The 21,378-nt window shown below is 40.8% G+C and overlaps 1 protein-coding gene across 3 annotated transcripts in view; it reads left to right on the top strand.

Annotated features, from left to right (window-relative positions):
• The window catches only part of Agl (amylo-alpha-1, 6-glucosidase, 4-alpha-glucanotransferase), a 64,528-nt gene extending 43,721 nt beyond the window's left edge, over positions 1-20,807 (top strand). For 2 of the 3 annotated variants that reach the window (XM_028890175.2, XM_028890176.2), the window contains exons 22-34: positions 653-789; positions 1,032-1,165; positions 1,933-2,108; positions 5,346-5,448; positions 6,990-7,215; positions 7,565-7,676; positions 11,372-11,507; positions 13,559-13,671; positions 14,292-14,503; positions 16,085-16,182; positions 17,104-17,191; positions 17,300-17,433; positions 19,062-20,807. In XM_028890175.2, the coding sequence (XP_028746008.1) occupies positions 653-789; positions 1,032-1,165; positions 1,933-2,108; positions 5,346-5,448; positions 6,990-7,215; positions 7,565-7,676; positions 11,372-11,507; positions 13,559-13,671; positions 14,292-14,503; positions 16,085-16,182; positions 17,104-17,191; positions 17,300-17,433; positions 19,062-19,179 (1,787 nt within the window). In that variant the 3' untranslated portion in view covers positions 19,180-20,807. Of the gene's footprint in view, positions 1-652; positions 790-1,031; positions 1,166-1,932; positions 2,109-5,345; positions 5,449-6,989; positions 7,216-7,564; positions 7,677-11,371; positions 11,512-13,558; positions 13,672-14,291; positions 14,504-16,084; positions 16,183-17,103; positions 17,192-17,299; positions 17,434-19,061 lie in introns of those variants that run through there. The other variant, XM_037207040.1, reaches the window with a different exon arrangement.
• The last annotated feature ends 571 nt before the right edge of the window (positions 20,808-21,378 follow it).

Below are 21,378 nucleotides of genomic sequence, written 5' to 3'. Positions count from 1 at the left end.
AGGTAGAAATGATTATTTGACTGGGTGATGAAAGTATAATCATCCTGTAACAAAGTTACAGAATCTGCTGTGAGTTTGCATAGGAATGCTAATGACTCTAGTGGAGAAGTCTGCATAATCATTATATGTCCATTAGCTCAAGTGGTGATTTTGTTTAGTTGTAAGTATTTCCTGTTATATTCCAAAGGCTGCTTCTGAAGCTGTTTTATTATTATCTTCCATTGGTGGTCTTGCTTCCTCTGAAACCAGTTTTGTGATTTCCTTAATTCTTTTCTAAATATTAGTCTACCACTTACTAACACAGAAATACCCAGGCTTATCCATTTGATGCTTTGGGGTAGAGAAATCATGCCAGTTGCTTTTGAATGTTGTAATATTAAATATAAACAAATGAGCGCAGTCCTGGAAGTCCTCCCTCTCTGGAAGCTCTCTCTTGTACTTGAAGCAGTAGATTCCTTCTGTGACTTCTGTGGCCTGGATGAAGTATGAACCCTGATTCTTATCTCCAGCCACGCCAAGTGCCATTGTGGACTGAGCAGCCTTTATGTCTGCCTGTATATATGTCCACCCCAAACAATCGGAGACTCGCCACAAGCTAAGCAATGAGAACATTTTGACTTTGCCAACAGCGTAATAATGTCTGAATTTTCAGGATTAATGTCCGTGTTGGCAGAAATAAGACCAAAGAATGACTTGGGACATCCGTTCTGTGAAAATTTGAGGTCTGGAGATTGGATGATTGACTATGTCAGTGGCCGGCTTATTTCACGATCGGGAAATATTGCTGAAGTAAGTAGAATGGTATTCTAATCCAAGCAATCAAGGGAACATTAATAATTAGGTTACCCTGTTACAGATAGTATTCAAGTTTCCTTGAACTGTTTTCCTTTCTTGATCATCCTTCAGGTTTAAAGAGTAGTCACATGATTAGTGGGTTACTGGCTAGCAAAGTTGCATGTATAGATTCAACTCTTAAAATGTACCTAGCCTGGAAACTCGCCAAATTAACTTCTAAATTATTTCTATAACAGGTTGGTAAATGGTTGCAGGCTATGTTCTTCTACCTGAAGCAGATCCCACGATACCTTATCCCCTGTTACTTTGATGCTATATTAATTGGTGCATACACCACTCTGCTGGATGTAGCATGGAAACAGATGTCAAGGTATACCGAACATAACTTGAGTAAATGGGCATAATTGTGTAGAAACTATATAGAGAGAGTTATTTTGTACATGATTTTAAAAGACCAAAGCCTAAGGAACTATCATATCACAGACACCACACTGAGAAATTTTTTAGGTGGACAGTAATGTTAGCATCCTTTAGTCTTGAACATGCAATACCAAATGTAGACTTTGGGTGGGGTTTATTTTTGTTTTGAGACAGGGTCTCATGTATTGAAAACTTGGAACACACTGTGTAGGCAAGGATGATCTTAGCTTCTGATCCTCCAGCCTTCACTCCCAAATGCTGGAATTATGGGTATGCATCCAGTTTATAAGGCACTGAGTGTCAAACTCAGGGCTTCATGCACACAAGATAAGCACCCTTCACACAAACACACACACACCATGTACACATACACAGTAATACAGTTTCAAACATTGGTGGAGGAGCTTGCGTATCTAGCTCAGTAGAGCATCATTTGCCTAGCAAGCATAAGGCCTTGGGTCCAGTCCCCAGCTGGAGGTGGGAGGTTAGGGGTGGGATTCAAATCTGGTCTACAAAGCCTGTAAAATATGATATGGAAAAAACAAAATTATTTTATGTTACTTGTTTTATTCGTTAACTTGTTAAATGACATACATAAAAGTATTTTACCATTTTACATATTTCTGTACAAAAGTCACTTGGCAAAAGGACGTATAATACATTGCTGACAAGGTAGTGTTTCTGCAGATGATCTCTCAACTTGCCACTTGGTTGCAGCTTTGTTCGGAACGGTTCGACCTTCGTGAAACACCTTGCCCTGGGTTCCGTCCAGATGTGTGGAGTGGGGAAGTGCCCTTGTCTGCCACTTCTGTCTCCCGCGCTCCCGGATGTGCCCTACAGGCTAAACGAGATCACGAAGGAGAAGGAGCAGTGCTGTGTCTCCTTGGCTGCAGGTAAGGACGCTGGAGGCAGTAAATGGTAAGAGCCCATAGTGTCCAGCGAGGAAACCCCGTGGGAGATGATGGTTCCTATGCCACTGCTTAGTAAGCTGCTCACTCATGATAATAATTCTTAATATATAGTTGTAACTGTGTACTAGACACTCACATGTTCTTATTGTGGTTGGGTAATCCTTTCTTCTGCAGGTATCTGTTAAATTCCAGTTCTGGGCATTTTAAATATCTATAATTAAACTTTGCTTAATACAGTTTCCCGTTTTTCTTTCCTAATTTTTTTGTAACATTACAGTTACCAAACACAAAACATGTTAAATGATTTTTTAATCACATGTCTTCATTGTTGTCAAGTACTGTTAGCCATATCTACTGGCACCATTTCCTGCAAGTAGGTTTAAAACATCCAAGTAGAGCCGGGCAGTGGTGGCACATGCCTTTAATCCCAGCACTCAAGAGGTAGAGACAGGCGGATCTCTGTGAGTTCGAGGCCAGCCTGGACTACAGAGTGAGTTCCAGGAAAGGCGCACAGCTACACAGAGAAACCCTGTCTCGGAAAAAAAAAAAAAAAAAAAAAAAATCCAGGCAGTAAAACATGCCCGAAGGAAGGCTTTCCTTTGTAATGCACTTCCGGTGTGTTTTGAGAAAGCCTCGAGTAGTTGAGGCCACTAACGTTGAGAACTTCCCGTTGCATCTTGGGGTTTGGTAAAGTGAAGTTCAAAGATTACAGCTTTTCAAATTAAACTGAAGTATATAAATACAGCAAAGTGGTAACATCATCTGCGTGGTTCCCTCTGCTCGGATTTTCATTGGTTCAGGTCAGATGAAAGACTTTGTGGTGTCCAACAACATGACCTTTCCTTCCTTGACAGTGGTCATGAAAGTCATAAAACCGTCTTAGTGCTAAGGTGGAAAGCGGTGCCTAGTAAGTGCAAGGCCCTAAGAGTTCAGTTCCTCAGCATCGCACAAAACAGTTTTTAATTAAAAGGAGGAATAAAATGAAGAGTCAGTTTAAATTCTCTAATTGTGTTTCAGACTTTCATCTGATTGATGGTTCTGGTAGTCATCGTTCCCCAAGTCCAAGCAGGTGCTGGATTTGGAACAGTGTGGGGGAAACACACCAATGGGGAAAACTCAGGTTTAAAACCCATTTTTTCCCCCTTTTATTTTATTTTACAATACCATTCAGTTCTACATAACAGCCACGGATTCCCTTGTTCTCCCCCCTCCTGCCCCCCTCTCCTTCCCCCCAGCCCATTCCCCATTCCCACCTCCTCCAGATCAAGGTCTCCCCCGAGGACTGGGATCAACCTGATAGACTCAGTCCAGGCAGGTCCAGTCCCCTCCTCCCAGATTGAGCCAAGCGTCCCAGCATAAGCCCCAGGGTTCAAACAGCTAACTCATGCAATGAGCCCAGGACCTGGTACCACTGCCTAGATGCCTCACAAACAGATCAAGCCAATAACTGTCTCACCTATTCAGAGGGCCTGATCCAGTTGGGGGCCCCTCAGCCTTTGGTTCATAGCTCATGTTAAAACCCAATTTTTAAAAGCCTATTACATAAAATAATAACCTCAGCCTTTATGATTGTACACTGCTACTATTAAATACCCCCAGAATATATGTATTTATTTATAAATCATGTAGTGATAAAATTTATAACATTTATATGTAGTCTGTTTAACAAATATAAATAAAGGTCCTAAAATTCTAATATTTTAAGGGAGTATTTTGCCTAATTCATACTAGAAAAAAAGTAAAATGATACACAGATTTGCCACTAAGTTTTGATGGAGTTCATTTTAAAATGATAATGCCTCCTTTTGTAATAGTATTACAGGAAAAAAAATGTAATTAACGTTTATGATAATTGACAGCATAGAAATCACCCCCAGAATACTTGGTCTATAAGTTGTATACTCATAGAGGACAAAAAAGTAACAAACATGTCTACATATAAGTGCTAAAGGTTTCCCAGCTTTCACTTTTTATAGTTCTTGTTGGGACAGGGACCTACTGTGTAGCCTAGACTGTCCTCAAACTGGAGATACAGCTGCCTGCATCTCCTGAACTTTTGGATTAGAGGTTCGAACCATGATGCCCAGGTCACTTTTCATTTTTAACATCAATAGACTGCTGGTATTTGAAGGCATGCTAATTCAGACTCACTCTTGAGTCTGCACATGTTGCATGTAAGATGTTTAGTTACAACATGGGAAGTCTGTTGTGCTCAGACTTGCTTCTTACACTGTAATCAGTGGCAAAATTTCAGCTCTCTGTCCATTAAATATTTCGTAGTGTGTTTGAGGGTATTTTGTACGTCATTTTGGAGACAACGTAAAAAATGTGTCTAATAGTGCTTTTAATTCTGTTTACTCTTACTCAGAATTTTCAAGTTAGTAATATGTTAGGTCTTTGATTCTATCATCAGAAATTGTTTATATGAAAGCATAAGACTTAAAATTATTTCTTTCATAGCTATATGTATATATAGTGTGTGAGGTAAGTATATAGTGTGTGAGGTAAGTATAGTACTATCAGTCTGTTGTAAAATAATGTGAAATTTGGTGATAAACTTTCACTGTAGATAAATTAATAAACATTTAATTAGATATCACTGAACTAATAATTTCATATTTAGATTTATTTATTGCCCTTAAAGCCAGGGCGGAATCTTGTTTTCTTTTTTTGGTTTTTCGATACAGGGTTTCTCTATGTAGTTTTGGTGCCTGTCCTGTATCTCGCTTTGTAGACCAGGCTGGCCTCGACCTCACAGAGATCCACCTGGCTCTGCCTCCTGAGTGCTGGGATTAAAGGTGTGGGCCACCACTGCCGGCCAGGGCAGAATCTTTTAAAGTATGTATTTAAAGTTGTATTGTGTCATTTTATATGTTAAATATTTGATCTCTAATTTTAAGCCCTTAATTTATTAGATTCAAAGACAAATTGAAATCTGTTCAGGGCTGAGATGTAACTGAATTGTAGAACTCTTGCTGAACGCTGCCTTTAATCTCCTTTGGGTCACAGATGCCTTTCAGAGTCAGATAGGACCGTAGAGCCTCATCCCATAAAGGCTGATGTGAAGTGCAGACATATATTTTGCTGTAGAGGATTTTGGAAGGTTTGCAGGCTCCTTCTAATTTGCCCATTAGTCCAAACCTAAAGCGTGTGGCGCTGGAGTCCGTGGGATCGAACGTAATGTTATGATTGACACGTGACTCTGCTGTCTTTTGCCAGGCTTGCCTCACTTCTCTTCCGGTCTTTTCCGATGCTGGGGGAGGGACACTTTCATCTCATTCCGAGGGATGCTGCTGCTTACGGGACGCTACATAGAAGCCCGGTAAGAGGCTCTGCAGAGCTGCCAGGCCAGTCTGCAGCTCCGTGTTCCCTCTCTCCCGTCTCCTGTCAACATTTGCAAAGTATGATTTCCTGAGGTGTTTTTATTTGGTGTGCGTTTGTGTGGGGGAGCACAGGCATGCCACGGTGCACATGTGGAGTCAGAAGACAGCTGGAGTTTTTGTCTCCTCCCACCACGTGGGTTCCAGAAACCCAGTTCAGCCTTAGGCTTGGGAGCAAGCACCTTTACCCACTGAGCCGTCTCACGGCTCCGGGTTCTAAAGTTTTAGTTTTCATATGATTGTTTACTAGGCTTGGAGACTTTCAAAGTGAAAACAACTTTGAAGTTACTAGGTTCCACGATAGGTCAGATCATCTTCAGTATTTGTGAATTTATCTAAAAAAATATTTTAGAACCATTTTCTACCTTCATAAAGAGTATTGTTAGCTGAGCATGGTGGTGCACACCTTTAATCCCAGTACTTGGGAGGCAGAGGCAGGTGGACCTGTGTGAGTTTGAAGACAGCCTGGTCTACAGAGTGAGATCCAGGACATCCAGGGCTACACAGAGAAACCCTGTCTCAGAAAAACAAAATCAAAACAAAGGGGGGGGGGAATAAGTATTAAACTGAGACATAATAAGGCCTAGCCTTCTCCAGTTACCTTTGCTAGTTAGAGCTCACATGCTAGATACAAGCTCTTCCTGAGTGCAACTTCATCTTACAAGCTAAGTTTTTGTTTGTACTGAAATAATACCAAAGAAGATAAACTCTCATTTTTCAGCTATTAATGTGAGTTATAGTTGACTTTTGCTGTTGTTGTTTGGGGGTTTTATTTGTTTCTTTGTTTTAAAACAGGCTCTTACCATGTAGCCCTAAACAGCCTATAACTCAGTATGTAAGCCAGCTGTCCTGGGTTTCACAGAGATCTTCCTACTTCTGCCTGCTGTGTACTGGGATGAATTATAGTTTTTAAGGCCAGTTTCTGTTCATTGGTTTTCTCACATAATTACTTTGTTCCTGATACCTGCTATTTAAAGTAATAAAGTAATTAGAGGATTACTTCTATATGAAAATAACAGATTTCAAACAGAAGTTAGGGGCTGGAGAGACGGCCCAGTGGCCGACGGCACTCATTGCTCCTGAAGAGTTCAGTCCCAGCACCCATATGGCAGCTCCCAACCATCTGTAACTCCATTTCCAGGGGATCCAGCACACTTCTCACTCTGTGGGCTCCATACACATGTGGTACACGTATGTACACACAGGCAAACACCGATACACAGATAACAAAATAAATACATCTTTTTTAAAAAATAGAAGTTAAAGCTATGGCAGTCCTTGTAAATTCCCAACTGGGAACCTGACTCCAAAGATGAAAAACTTGTTAAAGAAAGGGGAAGTTCCCCAGATTACCAGAGAGAAAAGCTAGGCTGGGAGCTGGGACATCATCTCCCAGACCCCTAAAAAAAAGTGACCTTTGTCTTTTCCTTCAATTTTATAAGTGTTTTCATAGCAAATGATCCATTTGTTTCTGCTGTTGTAGGAATATTATTTTAGCATTTGCTGGTACCCTGAGGCACGGTCTTATTCCTAACCTCCTGGGCGAGGGAACCTATGCCAGGTACAACTGTCGGGATGCCGTGTGGTGGTGGCTGCAGTGTATTCAGGACTATTGTAATATGGTTCCAAACGGTCTAGACATCCTCAGATGCCCAGTTTCCAGAATGTATCCAACAGACGATTCTGCACCTTTGCCTGCCAGGACACTGGTAAAGATCACTTCTTAATACAGTCTTTAATGAAATGTAACTTTATTTTTTAATGTAAAATATTAAGATCCAAGCCATAAGAATGCAAATATCAAGAAGAATTTAGTATCAGTCTTTATTTAGTTGACACTGTGAGAAGTCACCAAGGTAAGACTTGCTCCTTGGTTAAACACACACACAGCGTGGGAGCCCGGAAAGCTGCTTTTCCCAGCCCCGCCCCATTCCTTACTTCCTCCTCTGGGAAAGTATATCACCAGTAATCTATCTGTTACTAGAGTTGAGGGACTTAGGGGGAAATAAGAGTGTAATCCATTTCTAACAGAGGAAGCATTCTTGCTGTCTCCAACAGGATCAACCATTGTTTGAAGTCATCCAGGAAGCCATGCAGAGGCACATGCAGGGCATTCAGTTCCGAGAGAGGAATGCTGGTCCACAGATAGACCGGAACATGAAAGATGAGGGTATGTAATCAAAGCCATGCTTAAGACTTCTGGTGCCGTCCAGTTAAACCTAGCTTTACAAATGCTTGTGTGAAAAACCTGAAACTTTGCCCAAGAAAGGCAGACACTGTTCCTGATCTCTCCAGACTGTGTTGCTAAAGAAAAGATAAAAGTTTGCATCTTTTGTCAGGCAATTTTCAAGATAATATTGGCATTATAATTTATTGTGTGTGTGTGTGTGTGTGTGTGTGTGTGTGTGTGTGTGTGTGAGAGAGAGAGAGAGAGAGAGAGAGAGAGAGAGAGAGAGAGAGAGAGAGTGTTTTACCTGCAAGTATCTGTGTGTACCACGTACATGCCTGGTGCCTCCAGAGGTCAGAAGAGAGCCTCAGAGCCCCTGGAACTGGAGAAAGGGATGGTTTTGAACCACTGGGAATGGAGTCTGGGTCCTCCACAAGAGCGACAGGTGTTCTTAACTGCTGAACCATCTCTCTAGTCCCTGGTGTATCTCTCTAGTCCCTGGTGTTACAATTTATAATCACAATGTTAGGATTACTTTTTCTGCTAGTTATGATGGCACATGCCTGTAATCCAGCACTCAGGAGGTTGAGACATGACTGTCATGAGTTCAAGGCTATCCTGGGCTACATAGTGAAACCTTGTCTCAAAAACATAAACAGGAAGCTCAGTATGGTGAGGAATGTCTCTAATTCCAGCTCAGAAGACAGAGCTACAGAGTGATTTCCAGATCAGCCTGGGCTGTACAGAGAAACCTTGTCACAAAACCAAATAAATAAATAAACAAATAGACATAAGAAGGAAGAGAAAAATGATAATCCCGTGAATTGAGTGTTATGCGTCAGGTATTATGATGATGTCTTTACCAATGTCAGTCCTTAGCTCCTGAAGACATTAAGAGTAAGTTACTCTGGGCTTGAGGGAGGGCTCAGCAGTTGAAATGCATGGAGAACAAGCGAGAGACTTGAGTTCAGACCTCCAGAACCTGTGTGAATGCCGGTGAGCCTGAGGGTAATGTAGCCTCCGAAGGCAGAGGCATGGCGTCTCTATGGTCTGCTTGAGAGACCCTGACTGTACAAAGGTAGAAGGGGGAGGAGCAAGGAGGATTTGACATCAGCTACACACACTTGGGCCTACACACACTTGCACATGTATGTGTGTTCCCCAGCACACACATGGGAACACATGCATGCACTCTTCACATACAAACACCAGAAAGAATTTGCTTTTAACTAAAAGAATACGTTACATTACCTCCATTTTTATGAAATGAGAGGACTGGAAAGTTGGCTTCCCAGAGCTGCTGGGGGGCAGAGGAAGGATGGCAGCCATGTTTGCCTCTGTAGACCGGGCTGGCCCCAGCACCTCTGCAGTGCTCTGTTTGTACATCAAGTTAAAGTAGTTACGGCTCCTAACTCACTTAGCGTAAGGCCAGCCAGCACCAGGCTGATGATCTCATTTCCCCTCACTCCTACTCACTTTGGGAATGGTTTTGATGACTTTGGTGTATATTTACTTTAGTCTTATAAATATGATTTACGTGAGTTTTTAATTATAATTTAAAAAGAATTACAGATCCATAAAAAGTTGTAAAAGTGATACATAGGATACAGCAAACCCTTCCCCCAGTTAGGGTGTCTTAATGTAACTGAAGAAAAATCTCAGAATCAAGAAGTGCAGTATGATGCTGCGGGCTAGACTGTAGATCCCACTCATTTTCCACCTCTTCTCACATTAACTCTTGGGGTGTGGATTCCTGAACCCACCACCATATAAAGATGTAGACCTAGTCCATCACCACACACATTTTTCTGCATCCCACATTCCCACTCCAGCTCCACCCATGTCTCTACTAATCTCTGCCACCCTACACTGTCATTATTTTTAACATATTTATAAACTCATTGTTTGTTTGTTTCGAGACTGATCTCTCTATGTAGCTCTTGGTGTCCTGGGACTCACATGTAGACCAGGCTAGTCTTGAACTCACAGTGATTGTCTGCTTCAACCTCCTGAGTGCTGGGATTAAAAGTCTGGGCCATATACCTGGCTTTGAAAATATTATATAAATTGAATATTCAGTGTGTAACTTTTGACTCACCAAGATAGGATCTTGCTATGGTGCCTTAGCTAGCCTAGAACTTGCTATGTAGACCAGGCTAGCCTCAAACTCATGGTGATTTATTATGTATAGTAGTAATACACAAATGTTTACCTAAGTTAATTGTTAAGAATCACAGATATATTCTTATCCTTCACTAAGAGAAGTTAGTGAAAATAGGTGTAGGATCCAAAGAACATTTTTATGGTATCTCCAAGACATTTTAGGGTTTTGTTGTTGTTGTTGTTGCGAAACATGTCAACTTTAAGTAAGCAAAATAATTTTTTTCCTTTGAATCTGGCATGGAAATGAAATATATTAATATTTTACTCTGTTTTCTTTTTTGTTTTGTTGTTGTTTGGTTTAGTTTTGGGTTTTGCTTGTTTGTTTGACTGATTGTTTCTTTTTGGGACAGAGTTTCATTATGTAGCCCTGGCTGTCCTGAAACTCACTATGTAGACCAGGCTGGCCTCAATATGTAACCTTTTGTAACTTCTTTACTAAACCGTTTTGTCTTAGGAACTCATTAGTTTGTTCCATATGCATCCAGTTTGTTAATTTAAAGGACAGAGCATTTCCTAGTGTACACACATTAAGCCATTCCTCTACTAAGTGGTGACCTATGATTTTGCTAATGTAAGCAGTACTTCAGAATGAACATCATGATATGCAGTTCCGTGTACACACGTGTTTTTTGAAAGAGAAATGAAATGTGTGTATATTTACTATCATAAAACGTAATGATTTTTAGTTCTTTGTTGTTGTTTTAAAGGGAGTCTCACTGTGTAGGCTTACCTAGCTTCAAGCTCACTGTATCAGCCAGCTTCAAACTCAGGTGTGACCCTCCTGTGTCGACTTCCGTCCACCTGTGCAGGTCTCCTCTATTGGAGCTGGGATCTGGGGACCTGAAAGAATGGGGCGAACTACAGGCTAATGCTGTAGACAACCTTATTTCCATTTCTGTGTGCTTTTATACACAAATGTAACAAAGCAATGATCCAAGGAAGGTTGTTTGAGTTCAAAATAACATGTAAATAGACGTCAGTAAGCTCACACTAAATATGAACAGAGCAGCCCTTTCCCAGAGCTTTCTCAGGACACACCAGTTTAAACACCATTGGCTGGCACATATGACAGACTACATCTGAGAAAGCACGAGAGCAAGGCCAAGGCCGTATCCAGATTCAGGCATGCTGACTAGACTGGGTTCCAGAGCTATGTTCTGACATCCAACAGGAATAAACATATCTTATAAATTGAATGTAAATGTTTGTCACAGGAAGCATGAAATCACATGCAAGAACACCAGGGAATAGCCGGGCGGTGGTGGCGCACGCCTTTAATCCTAGCACTCAGGAGGCAGAGCCAGGCGGATCTCTGTGAGTTCGAGGCCAGCCTGGGCTACCAAGTGAGCTCCAGGGAACAAGGTAAAAGGCCCCCGCCGTTCTCCTGGAGCCTCTCTCGCAGTCCCCAAGGCACTGTCACCACCTGCCATTCCTCTGACCCTGTTCTGACACACCTGCCTCCGCCTCCTGAGTGCTCGGATCGCAAACCTGGGCCACCACGACTGTTTTATAAGTGGCTTATTTTGCCTTTTTAGGTTTCAATATAACTGCAGGGGTTGATGAAGAAACGGGATTTATCTATGGAGGAAATCGCTTCAACTGTGGCACATGGATGGATAAAATGGGAGAAAGTGACCGAGCTAGAAACAGAGGAATCCCAGCCACCCCAAGGTAGAGTTCATTTTACGACGCTTCTGCAATGATGCTCTTGTCATGCACCAGCTCCTTTTCCAAACATTCTTACTCATGGAGTCTTTTGTTCTGCTAACTGTGGTCTGCACCACGGTAAATAGTCCAGATCAGTCATCCTTCCTCCTCCACTCAGCCCTTCCTTTCCCCTGATACAGATTAACAGCCCTCTTGGTCTAAGTCATCAAGGAAAGTGATCTGTATACAGGAGACCTCAGGGGGTTTGTACCTGAACAAGAATCTCAAACATTTTATAATTCATTATCCCAGTAGTTAAGACATTTTCTTTAAAATTAAAAAACAATTGTTACGCCGGGCGGTGGTGGCGCACACCTTTAATCCCAGCACTCGGGAGGCAGAGGCAGGTGGATCTCTGTGAGTTCGAGGCCAGCCTGGGCTACCAAGTGAGCTCCAGGAAAGGCGCAAAGCTACACAGAGAAACCCTGTCTCGAAAAACCAAAAAAAAAAAAAAAATTGTTACAATTATCTGTGGAATGTGTGGGGGTGGGGTTGTGTACATGCCACAGCACATGAGGAGGTCAGAGGACAGCTTGGAGGGAGGAGTCAGTTCTCTCACCCCACCATGTGGGTCTCAGGTCATCAGACTTGGCAGCCAGGGCCTTTACCTGCTAAGACATCTCTCCATCCCTGGTTAAGACATTTCTTAATCTGAACTTTGTACAATGTAAAGATTTTATTACTCCTACCTATCTTTACAAATATGGAAAACATCTAGTTGAAATTGATCTTTTTTTTTTTCTTTTTTTTTTTTGTGGTCTGATTGTTCTTTATATTATATCTAGAATCCACCTATGAGTGAGTACATACTATGACTGTCTTTCTGGGTTTGGGTTACCTCATTCAGGATGATTTTTTCTAGTTCCATCCATTTGCCTGCAAATTTCATGCTGAAATTGATCTTTTTAAAATGTTTTTTAGCTGGGCGGTAGTGGTGCACACCTTTAATCCTAGCACTCGGGAGACAGAGGCAGGAGGATCTCTGTGAGTTCGAGGCCAGCCTGGTCTCCAGAATGAGTTCCAGGACAGCTAAGGTGGCTACAAAAAGAAATCCTGCCTCAGAAAAGAAAGTTTATTTTCGGAACCTTTTATCACTAACTTAGTTATTTAAGAGGTTTTTATTTATAGTTTCAGAAGTTGTGAACATATATCAGAAGTCTAGATACTGAGTGAAGCTCAGAAACTATTTTCTACTTGAAGCCAGAAGAGAGCATCAGATTTTCTTGAACTGGAATTACAGGCACTTGTGAGCTGTCCACTGTGGGTGCTGAGAACTGAACCACGGTTGTTTAAAGGAGCAGTGTTTGCTCATAATAGATGAGCCATCTCTCCAGCCCAGAAGCTATCTTCATATTAAAGATTTTTATCTTCAAACAGATCGGCCAGACTAAATAAAAAAAACCCTGTCTCTAAATAAATAAATACATACATATTTTATATATATATATGTATGTTAGGAGGGGATGGAGAGATGCTAAGCTCTGAAGACAGCTTGCTGCTGTTTTCCTAGCACTCATGACAAGAGGCTCACAACCAAATGTAACACCAGGTCCAGGAGATCCAACACTCATGGACTCTGGGGGCACCCACACATGTAGCACATACCCATAGATATACACATAGACACAAAATAAAAATATAAATGTCTTTTTTAAAATGTTAGGAACATAAGCAGTACTATAATAGTAAGGGAAGAGATTTCTTATGTGATATAATACATGTTACTTATACAGCGAAGATGTGGGGACAGATGGTTGCTTGTATGATGCACTGGTTATAATATTCACCAACATTTATGGTGGTGGTTTGGTTTAGTTTGGTTTGGTTTGGTTTGGTTTGGTTTGGTTTGGTTTGGTTTGGTTTGGTTTGGTTCTATGTTGCCCCCAGAGACTTCCTTACTGCTAGACAAGCATTCTACCACTAAGCTACATCCCCACCCAACATTACTTACTGAATGCCCCTTTAAATAATGGTTAAATAATTTCAACATAGAGAATAAGTCTTTTTCATTTCAGAGACGGGTCTGCTGTGGAAATCGTGGGCATGTGTAAATCTGCTGTTCGTTGGTTGCTGGAATTGTCCAGGAGAAATATTTTCCCTTATAGTGAAGTCAAAGTGAGAAGACATGGTAAGCTGCTCTGTTTTACAAGGAACTATGCAAGGTATTGACCTTGGTTTCATCATTGGATCGAAGATGCAGAATTTTAAGAAGAAAGAAAAATCATTAATTTACCAATGTGGAAATTATAACAAAGCTGGTCACTAGAGCCCCACTGACCTGGAAGGAAGGCAGAGGGGTGCTTGTATAACCGAGCTGGTCACTAGAGCCCCACTGACCTGGGAGGAAGGCGGCAGGGTGCTTGTCCTATTGCACTTTCCTTTCCCTCACTCGGTGAGCAAGTTACATCCTGTGAACAGTCTGGAAATCTTTACATCTCTTTCTGGAACAATTTCTATGCAATAGAAATAATGTCTGAGCTACCCATACAACATTAAACTTTCTAAAAAGTAAAAAGAAGTAGGTAAATTGTATTTTTGATTCAATATATGTGAAATGTTGTTCTATATATCATGAATATGAAGTTATTCCTAAGAGAGGTGCCCGGTCTTTGAATTTATAGCATACCTCCCTCCAGAGTAGCCACATACATGATTTGTTTCATAAGTAAGCTAACTATGAGTTTTGGCAGTAGCAGATATTTGAGGTGAACTGAATGTCTACAACTGCCATGTCTTACTGCTTTTCAGGAAAAATTGTAACAGTCTCATATGATGAGTGGAACAGAAAAATACAGAACAGCTTTGAAAAGCTATTTCATGTTTCTGAAGACCCTTCAGACCCTAACGAGAAGCATCCGAATCTGGTTCACAAACGTGGCATCTACAAGGACAGCTATGGAGCATCAAGTCCTTGGTGTGACTATCAGCTCAGGCCTAATTTTACCATAGCAATGGTCGTGGTAGGTGATGTATTACTCTCAAACTTCAGAAACATCATGACACCTTTACTAAGGGACTGTTTTCTCTTCCGTTAAGCTCCACTTCACCAGGAAAAGTTACTGCTTTCTGGATAATTTTATATAGTTTCAGGAATTAGTTATGCATGTCTCCTCTGATCGGTAACATTTAGTGTCGAAAACAGAAAACAGTGGCTGATGAGAAACAAAACACTTCCCAGTGTTTCTGCATACCACAGTACTTGTCCTGTGGCACACCAGGGCTGAATGGGTTAGGCTGCTTGGGCCAGATCAGCAGCTTCAGGTAGCCTCAGCCCTCACCCTTTCCTCCTAAAAGCTGTGGGCATCTGTACTGCACCAGCTGGTGCCGCAAGCAGCTTCCCAGTGCACCAGCGGGAAAGCTCTGCACGGGCCGCGCTACTCACATTCTGTCTCCTTTGCGTTTTCCTCTAATTAGTTCTATTGGGGCAAGAATGCTTTCTATTATTTTATTTATTTACTTGGTATTATATAGTATTACTTATAAATTATTATAAAAATTTATTTAACTATTTTACTATTTGGGGTGTGTGTTTTACCTGCAGTAAATCTGTGCACCATGTATATGCAATACCCCCAGAGGCCAGAAGAGGGCATCAGATCCCCTGAGCCTGGAGTTACAGACAGTTGTGAGTCACCATGTGGATGCTGGGAATCAAACATGTGTCCTCTGGAAGGGCAGCCAGTGCTCTTAACCACTGCACCATCTCTCCAGCCACCTAGCTAAGAATTCTTGATTCTCTTTTGTTGTTAAATCTCAGTCTGAAAATAAAGCCTTAAGGGCAGTGGACTAGGAAAGCATCCATGCCTCCCTAGCTATTTGACTGTCAAAAGATTACTAAGTGGAATATTACTGATTATAGTGGTGTGACAGTGTAAACTTGCGCAGAGGGGGCTTTGGTTTGGTTCATTTTTCCTTCATTTCATTATTAAAGTGGATGCAGATTTTTTTTCCCCTTCCACGTATCACAAGGAAGTACTTACTCTGTTGGAGTACAAGTTCTTCTGAATTCATTATGGCCAAGAAGAGAAGGGGAGAGGTTCAAGTACTTTTGTTTTGTTTTTGTTTTTGTTTTTAGAGACAAGGTTTCTCTGTGGAACAGCCCTGGCTGTCCTGGAGACCAGGCTGGCCTTGAACTCACAGAGATTTGCCTGCCTCTGCCTCCCAAGTGCTGGGATTAAAGGTGAGTGCCACCACCGCCCGACAGTCAAGGACTCTTAAAGGGGCCTTCTGCAAATAGAGTGATGGGTTGAGGTGACTCTGCCTTTATGGTAGCTATGGTTACTTTTGGGATCTGGTACTCCTTCTTGCAGTGCCCCAAGGGAATGGTCACTCTGTGAGCTTTCCCAGCTTCTCAGGCTGAGAAAGGTGATTCGGATTCAGCCTTGGAGGATTAGATTTGTCTGGTATCCATTCTCAAATTCTGACCCACACCAATTCTTAAATGTTTTCTTTCTTTTCAAAGTTTATAGTTAACTTATATAGGTAAGAACTACCTCTCTGTGATGTTAAAATGCTTGTTTTGTTTGTTTTACCTTTATCAGGCCCCTGAGCTCTTTACTCCTGAAAAGGCTTGGAAGGCTTTGGAAATTGCAGAAGAAAAATTGCTTGGTCCCCTTGGCATGAAAACTTTAGATCCAGAGTAAGTTGGAATATAGGTATTAAGAAGGCTGTTAATATTGTGTTTAACCCACATAGATTAATGTTAACCATTCTGTACTTATTTACAAATAACTTCTCAAAAAACACACTCAAACTTTTGAAAACATCTGCCCCTTTGTTGTGTGTATTAAACATGTCTCTGGTTTCTGCTATATTCACTAATTAATGTACAAAGTTTAAATGTATAAAAGTAATGTCATGAATAGTTTTTCTTTTCTGACTGTAAAAGTAATACATGATTGTTGTAGATGTTAGAAAGTAACAATTTAATTAAATCTCAATATGCATAACTCATCTGTTGGCAGTGTTTGTAACACTGTTCAGTGTATAACTATGTTACAAATTCTATATATTATAGCAGTGTGTATATTTGATTGTTATTTATAATCTGACTGCCCAGTGTTATACACATATTAAAAGCCTAGTGAAATGGTTAAACTATAGATTAGCTCCTTGAAGACAAGAGGCCTCAATATTTTTTATTATTTTTTAAATTAGCATACAAATTAATAGGTGTGATTATGGTATTTTTCCAACATATGAATCCTCCTCTCCCATTTCCCTGACCACCTGTTAGTCTTTTTCTTTCCGTCCATTTTTCCTTTTTCATACTCCTTCCTCTAGTATCATAACCAACAACTGTATATAAATTAACATCTGGGCTCTACATATGAAGGAAAACATAAGGACACTTGACTCTTTGGTTAACCTTTTCTGAACACATTATTAAAGCTCTCTGGACTCGGTATATACTGATTTCGTGTTCAGTAAGCTGAGCAAGCTCACTCCATAGATGGAGAGGGAAGATGATGATTGTCCTTGCCTTTGCCTTTGCTGTTGAAATTCGGATGCCTCCTCTGATGCTGGCCTTTGCTGACCTCAGACTCCAATCATTTTGCAGTGATCTGGTTTACTGTGGAGTTTATGATAATGACCTAGACAATGACAACTACAATCTCGCTAAAGGTTTCAATTACCACCAAGGACCTGTAAGAACCTCTTTTTTCTTTTCAGTTTTCAATTGAAGTTGGTTTTGAAATAAATTTAGATACTCATAATTCTTCCCCCCCCCCTTTTTTTTTTACATCATGTTTTAGGAGTGGCTGTGGCCTATTGGGTATTTTCTTCGTGCAAAGTTGTATTTTTCCAAATTGATGGGCCCAGAAACTGCTGTGAAGACTGTATTTTTAGTTAAAAATGTCCTTTCCAGACATTATGTTCATCTTGAGAGGTAAGTTATTGCATGACTAATGTCCAGTCAGCGTGTTAGATAACCTGTAAACAGCTTTCCTCAGAACTCCTTTCTCAGGCTGTGTGCATCTGCACTTTAACTCAACCGTGTAGTTTTTACCTCCCTTAAGTATTTTGGTTTTAATCTGAGGAGCTTGTATTTTATGATCTGTACTTATGGGATAGTCTTTAATTGTCAAGGTAACTGATAATTTGGATATGATTAAGATACATAAAAATACTTGAAGTATTCAGGTTGGGCTTTTTGAGGTGATTCATCAATAGTTTTCATTATCCTTAGAATATCAGTTGGTCTCTTGACTGTTATTTCATATGTTTTTTGTTGTTGTTTTTGGTTTTTCGAGACAGGGTTTCTCTGTGTAGTTTGGTGCCTGTCCTGGATCTCACTTTGTAGCCCAGGCTGGCCTCGAACTCACAGAGATCCGCCTGCCTCTGCCTCCTGAGTGCTGGGATTAAAGGCGTGCACCACCACCGCCTGCAGATATTTCTTATATATACTCTTTGTCCTGATGATTGGTAAATTAAGCAGAGTCAATGCTGTGTATTTTTCTAAGATGGTGCAAACTCAGCCAAAGTCTACCTTAATCCTCTATATCTAGATCATGCCTAAGTGTGTCTACTTCTGATTGCTTAGACTAAATATGTAAGCGGCCACACTGCCTCTGCTTCCTTACAGAGCATCAGTTAGATGCACTAACAGTCTGTGTGGTGCTGCTGAGATCACTAGTTAGGTGACTTCTATACATCCCTCTTCTCTCTTCAAATGTAGCAGTAGTTACAGCACTTATCTCATGGGATTGCTGTCGGTATTTAGATACTGTACAAAATGTACTAAGTATTCGAGAATAAGTATGTCTTCATTGGCTTGCTGTCCTGTAGAATAAGGAACTAATTGGCATTTTCCTAATTATAACTCTCGGGGTCTCTCTATTATTCATTTAGTTATCTAGTTCTATCTAGTTTACACATAATACACTGACATATTTACCATTTGAGTCATAAACTTATTCTGAAAGACTGAAATTATTGCCAGCCTGGGGGCATCTGCCTGTAAATTCAGCACATGGAAAAACAAAACAGGAAGATCATGAGTTCAGAGCCACATGAGACCCTACCTCAAAACGCAAGAAAAGGCTAAAACTATGCCTGAGAGGCTATCTATATCTACATTTATATATTTTCTGGAATGATAGCTTTTTTTTCTAAGTTTAATCATGAAGCTGGGCCTAGTGAAACACACCTGTGGTTCCAGCACTTGGAAGGCAGAGACAGGAGGATTACTGCAATTTCAAGTCCAGCCTCAGCTACATAACAAGTTCTAAGCCAACGAGGTTCACACAAGACCCTAGCTCAAAAAAACAAAAACATAATAATAATAAGATGAAAGATTCATTTGTATTTGCTAGTATTAAATCACAAAATAGAATATATCCAAAGATGATTTACATATAAATTCTTGGTATATATACCTTTAGAATGTTGTTTATTTTGTAACAAATAACTCTGAATGATGCTTCCATAGTAAAAGGCAAAAATCATCAGGACTTGCATACTTGCTCATATGCATTAAATTATGCCTCATAAAATGCTTTTCTTTCTTTTTTCCAGATCCCCATGGAAAGGACTTCCAGAACTCACCAATGAGAATGGCCAGTACTGTCCTTTCAGCTGTGAGACGCAAGCATGGTCTATGGCCACTGCTCTTGAGACCATCTATGATTTATAGTTGGCTCATAGATATGTCGGAAGTGTGTGAACACTTGCTATGAATGCAAGCTCATATGAAATAGAAGCTCAACTCATTTTAAAAATCTCACTCATAGCCAGGAGCTGGTGGCGCACGTCTTTAGTCCCAACATTTGGGAGGTAGAGGCAGGTGGATCTCTGTGAGTTCGAGGCTATCCTGTTCTACAGAGTGAGTTCCAGGACAGCCAGGGCTACACAGAGAAACCCTGTCTCAAGAAAACCAGAAATCAAAACAAACAAACAAAAAATTAGTGACTTTTATTTTTCCTCTTAAAGACTGTCGTGTGTGCCAGCACACCCAGTGTGTGCGGTACTGGGGACGACACCAGGGCCTTACGCTGTTAGGCAAGCGCTCTACCGGCTGAGCCACATCCCCTGCCTATTTTTGTTACATTGTTTTGATTTGAATCAGAGAAAAACGGTCATTTCCTATAGAAGGTTACTGCTGTTGTGTTCAGAAAGACTTCTTCAAATCGGAGTGAAGAAAGAAATCGTGCATCATCTTCAGTTTGTACGAGTGGGGCGTGGACAAACGGAGAAGTGCTCTTAAGTCCTGCTGTATCGGCGCTCTCCATAGACCGTGTTTCACTAGTGGCTGCCATTTGGTACAGCATTCTCAATGCCATGAATAATGCAGTCAGTGCGCATTAGTGATGCTTTATGAATGTAGACGGATGGAAGTAATCTCCTGCAATATATGTTCATAAATGGAGCACAGAGCTTCAAAATGTGCTTTATTTTTCACTGGTAAGTTATGTTTTCAATAGAATGAATGCCAACTATAGTTAACATTAAAGATTAATTGGATATATGAAACAGAGCATTAGAACATAAAACAATGCTGTAAAATTAGTCATGACTCATTCCAATTTCCCATTATGAGATAGTGTACATTTTCAAAATGGAAATTACTGGGCATATTTATGACAATTTTACAGGGGAAAGAAAGCCTAGAGATAAAGCTTGGTGGCAGAGCACGTGCCTAGCATGTGTTAGAGCCCGGAATTCTATCCCCAAAGCCATCAAGAGAGAAGGGAGGGAAGTATGAAGGGGGAGGAAGAGAGAGGAAGGATTTCAAACATAGCCATATTAGCTTATCTACAGTAAGGTCACGACCCACCTCAGAAAATGCTTCAGCGGGTACAGTGCTCCTCTTGAGGATTATTAATGAAAGAACAGTGCTGTGTGTCGCATGGTCTATGGAAGTCTCAGAAGGTGTCTTTGACATTATCCCAGCCACAGGAATTAAAGTGATGCTTTTAGACTGTAAAAGGGTAATTGCCATTTGACTAAAGAGCACTTAGGTAGAACACTTCATTCCTGCGGGATGCTGCAGAAAGGGTTGTTTCTGTTTTACATTTCACAAATGGTCTGTGCCTTGGGTTTTCACTGATCCAAATCAATCTTACGTACTAAATGAAAAGTAAACTTACCCGTTTAACCAGTATACTGTGACATCTTAGTGAGTTTTCAGAGACGACTGAGGAGACATGAAGCCTGTCATTTTGATGCGCCTGTGGTAATATTACTACTGTGTCTTCAGCTGCTCTGTCTAGTGAGCAGATGTTTATATGTCTGTGTGTCAAAATAAAAGTCTTTTCTAAAGGACTCACTTTGCTGTCCTCCGTCATTTACCAGTTACTTTTCCCTGTGGTCAGTGAGTGATGGATAACCTGAGATGGGGATGTACGGGGATATTCAGGACGTGAGAGGAGCAGAGAAAGGCGGGAGTGTTGGAGTGTTTGGAGATGTATTAAAGTTGTCATGTCAAGATTAGGAGTGAAGTAAGCTTTTGATGTGTCCCTAAGTCTGTTAGCAGCTGTACTCCTTTGGTAGATCTTAAATACAGTGAATTTTATCCACATTTTACCATCTCACGAATACAGTAGTAAATGGATGTGATGTGAACACTTCCTTTCTGAAAAAGCCAAAGACGGTTTCACTTTGGGTTATATTACTGAGCAATGTAAACACATAGGACAGCATCTAATTAATACCCAAAGCTGATCTGTCCTGGTTTGCCTTGCTTAGTGTTGCTTCATTTTTCTAAATTACAGATTCTGTCTCTTTATTTTTAGATTAAAGGTGTTAACCTAAGACTATAATCCCTAAGAGTCAAACTTGATCAGTCAAACTTGCTGCATTTGCCTTCTTAAACCCTCCATGTACCAGTGTAGTG

Source organism: Peromyscus leucopus, chromosome 6 (assembly GCF_004664715.2).
Source record: "Peromyscus leucopus breed LL Stock chromosome 6, UCI_PerLeu_2.1, whole genome shotgun sequence".
Lineage (NCBI taxonomy): Eukaryota > Metazoa > Chordata > Mammalia > Rodentia > Cricetidae > Peromyscus > Peromyscus leucopus.
The sequence above is the reverse complement of the archived record's forward strand: the minus strand, read 5'-3'. Positions and strand labels throughout refer to the sequence as shown.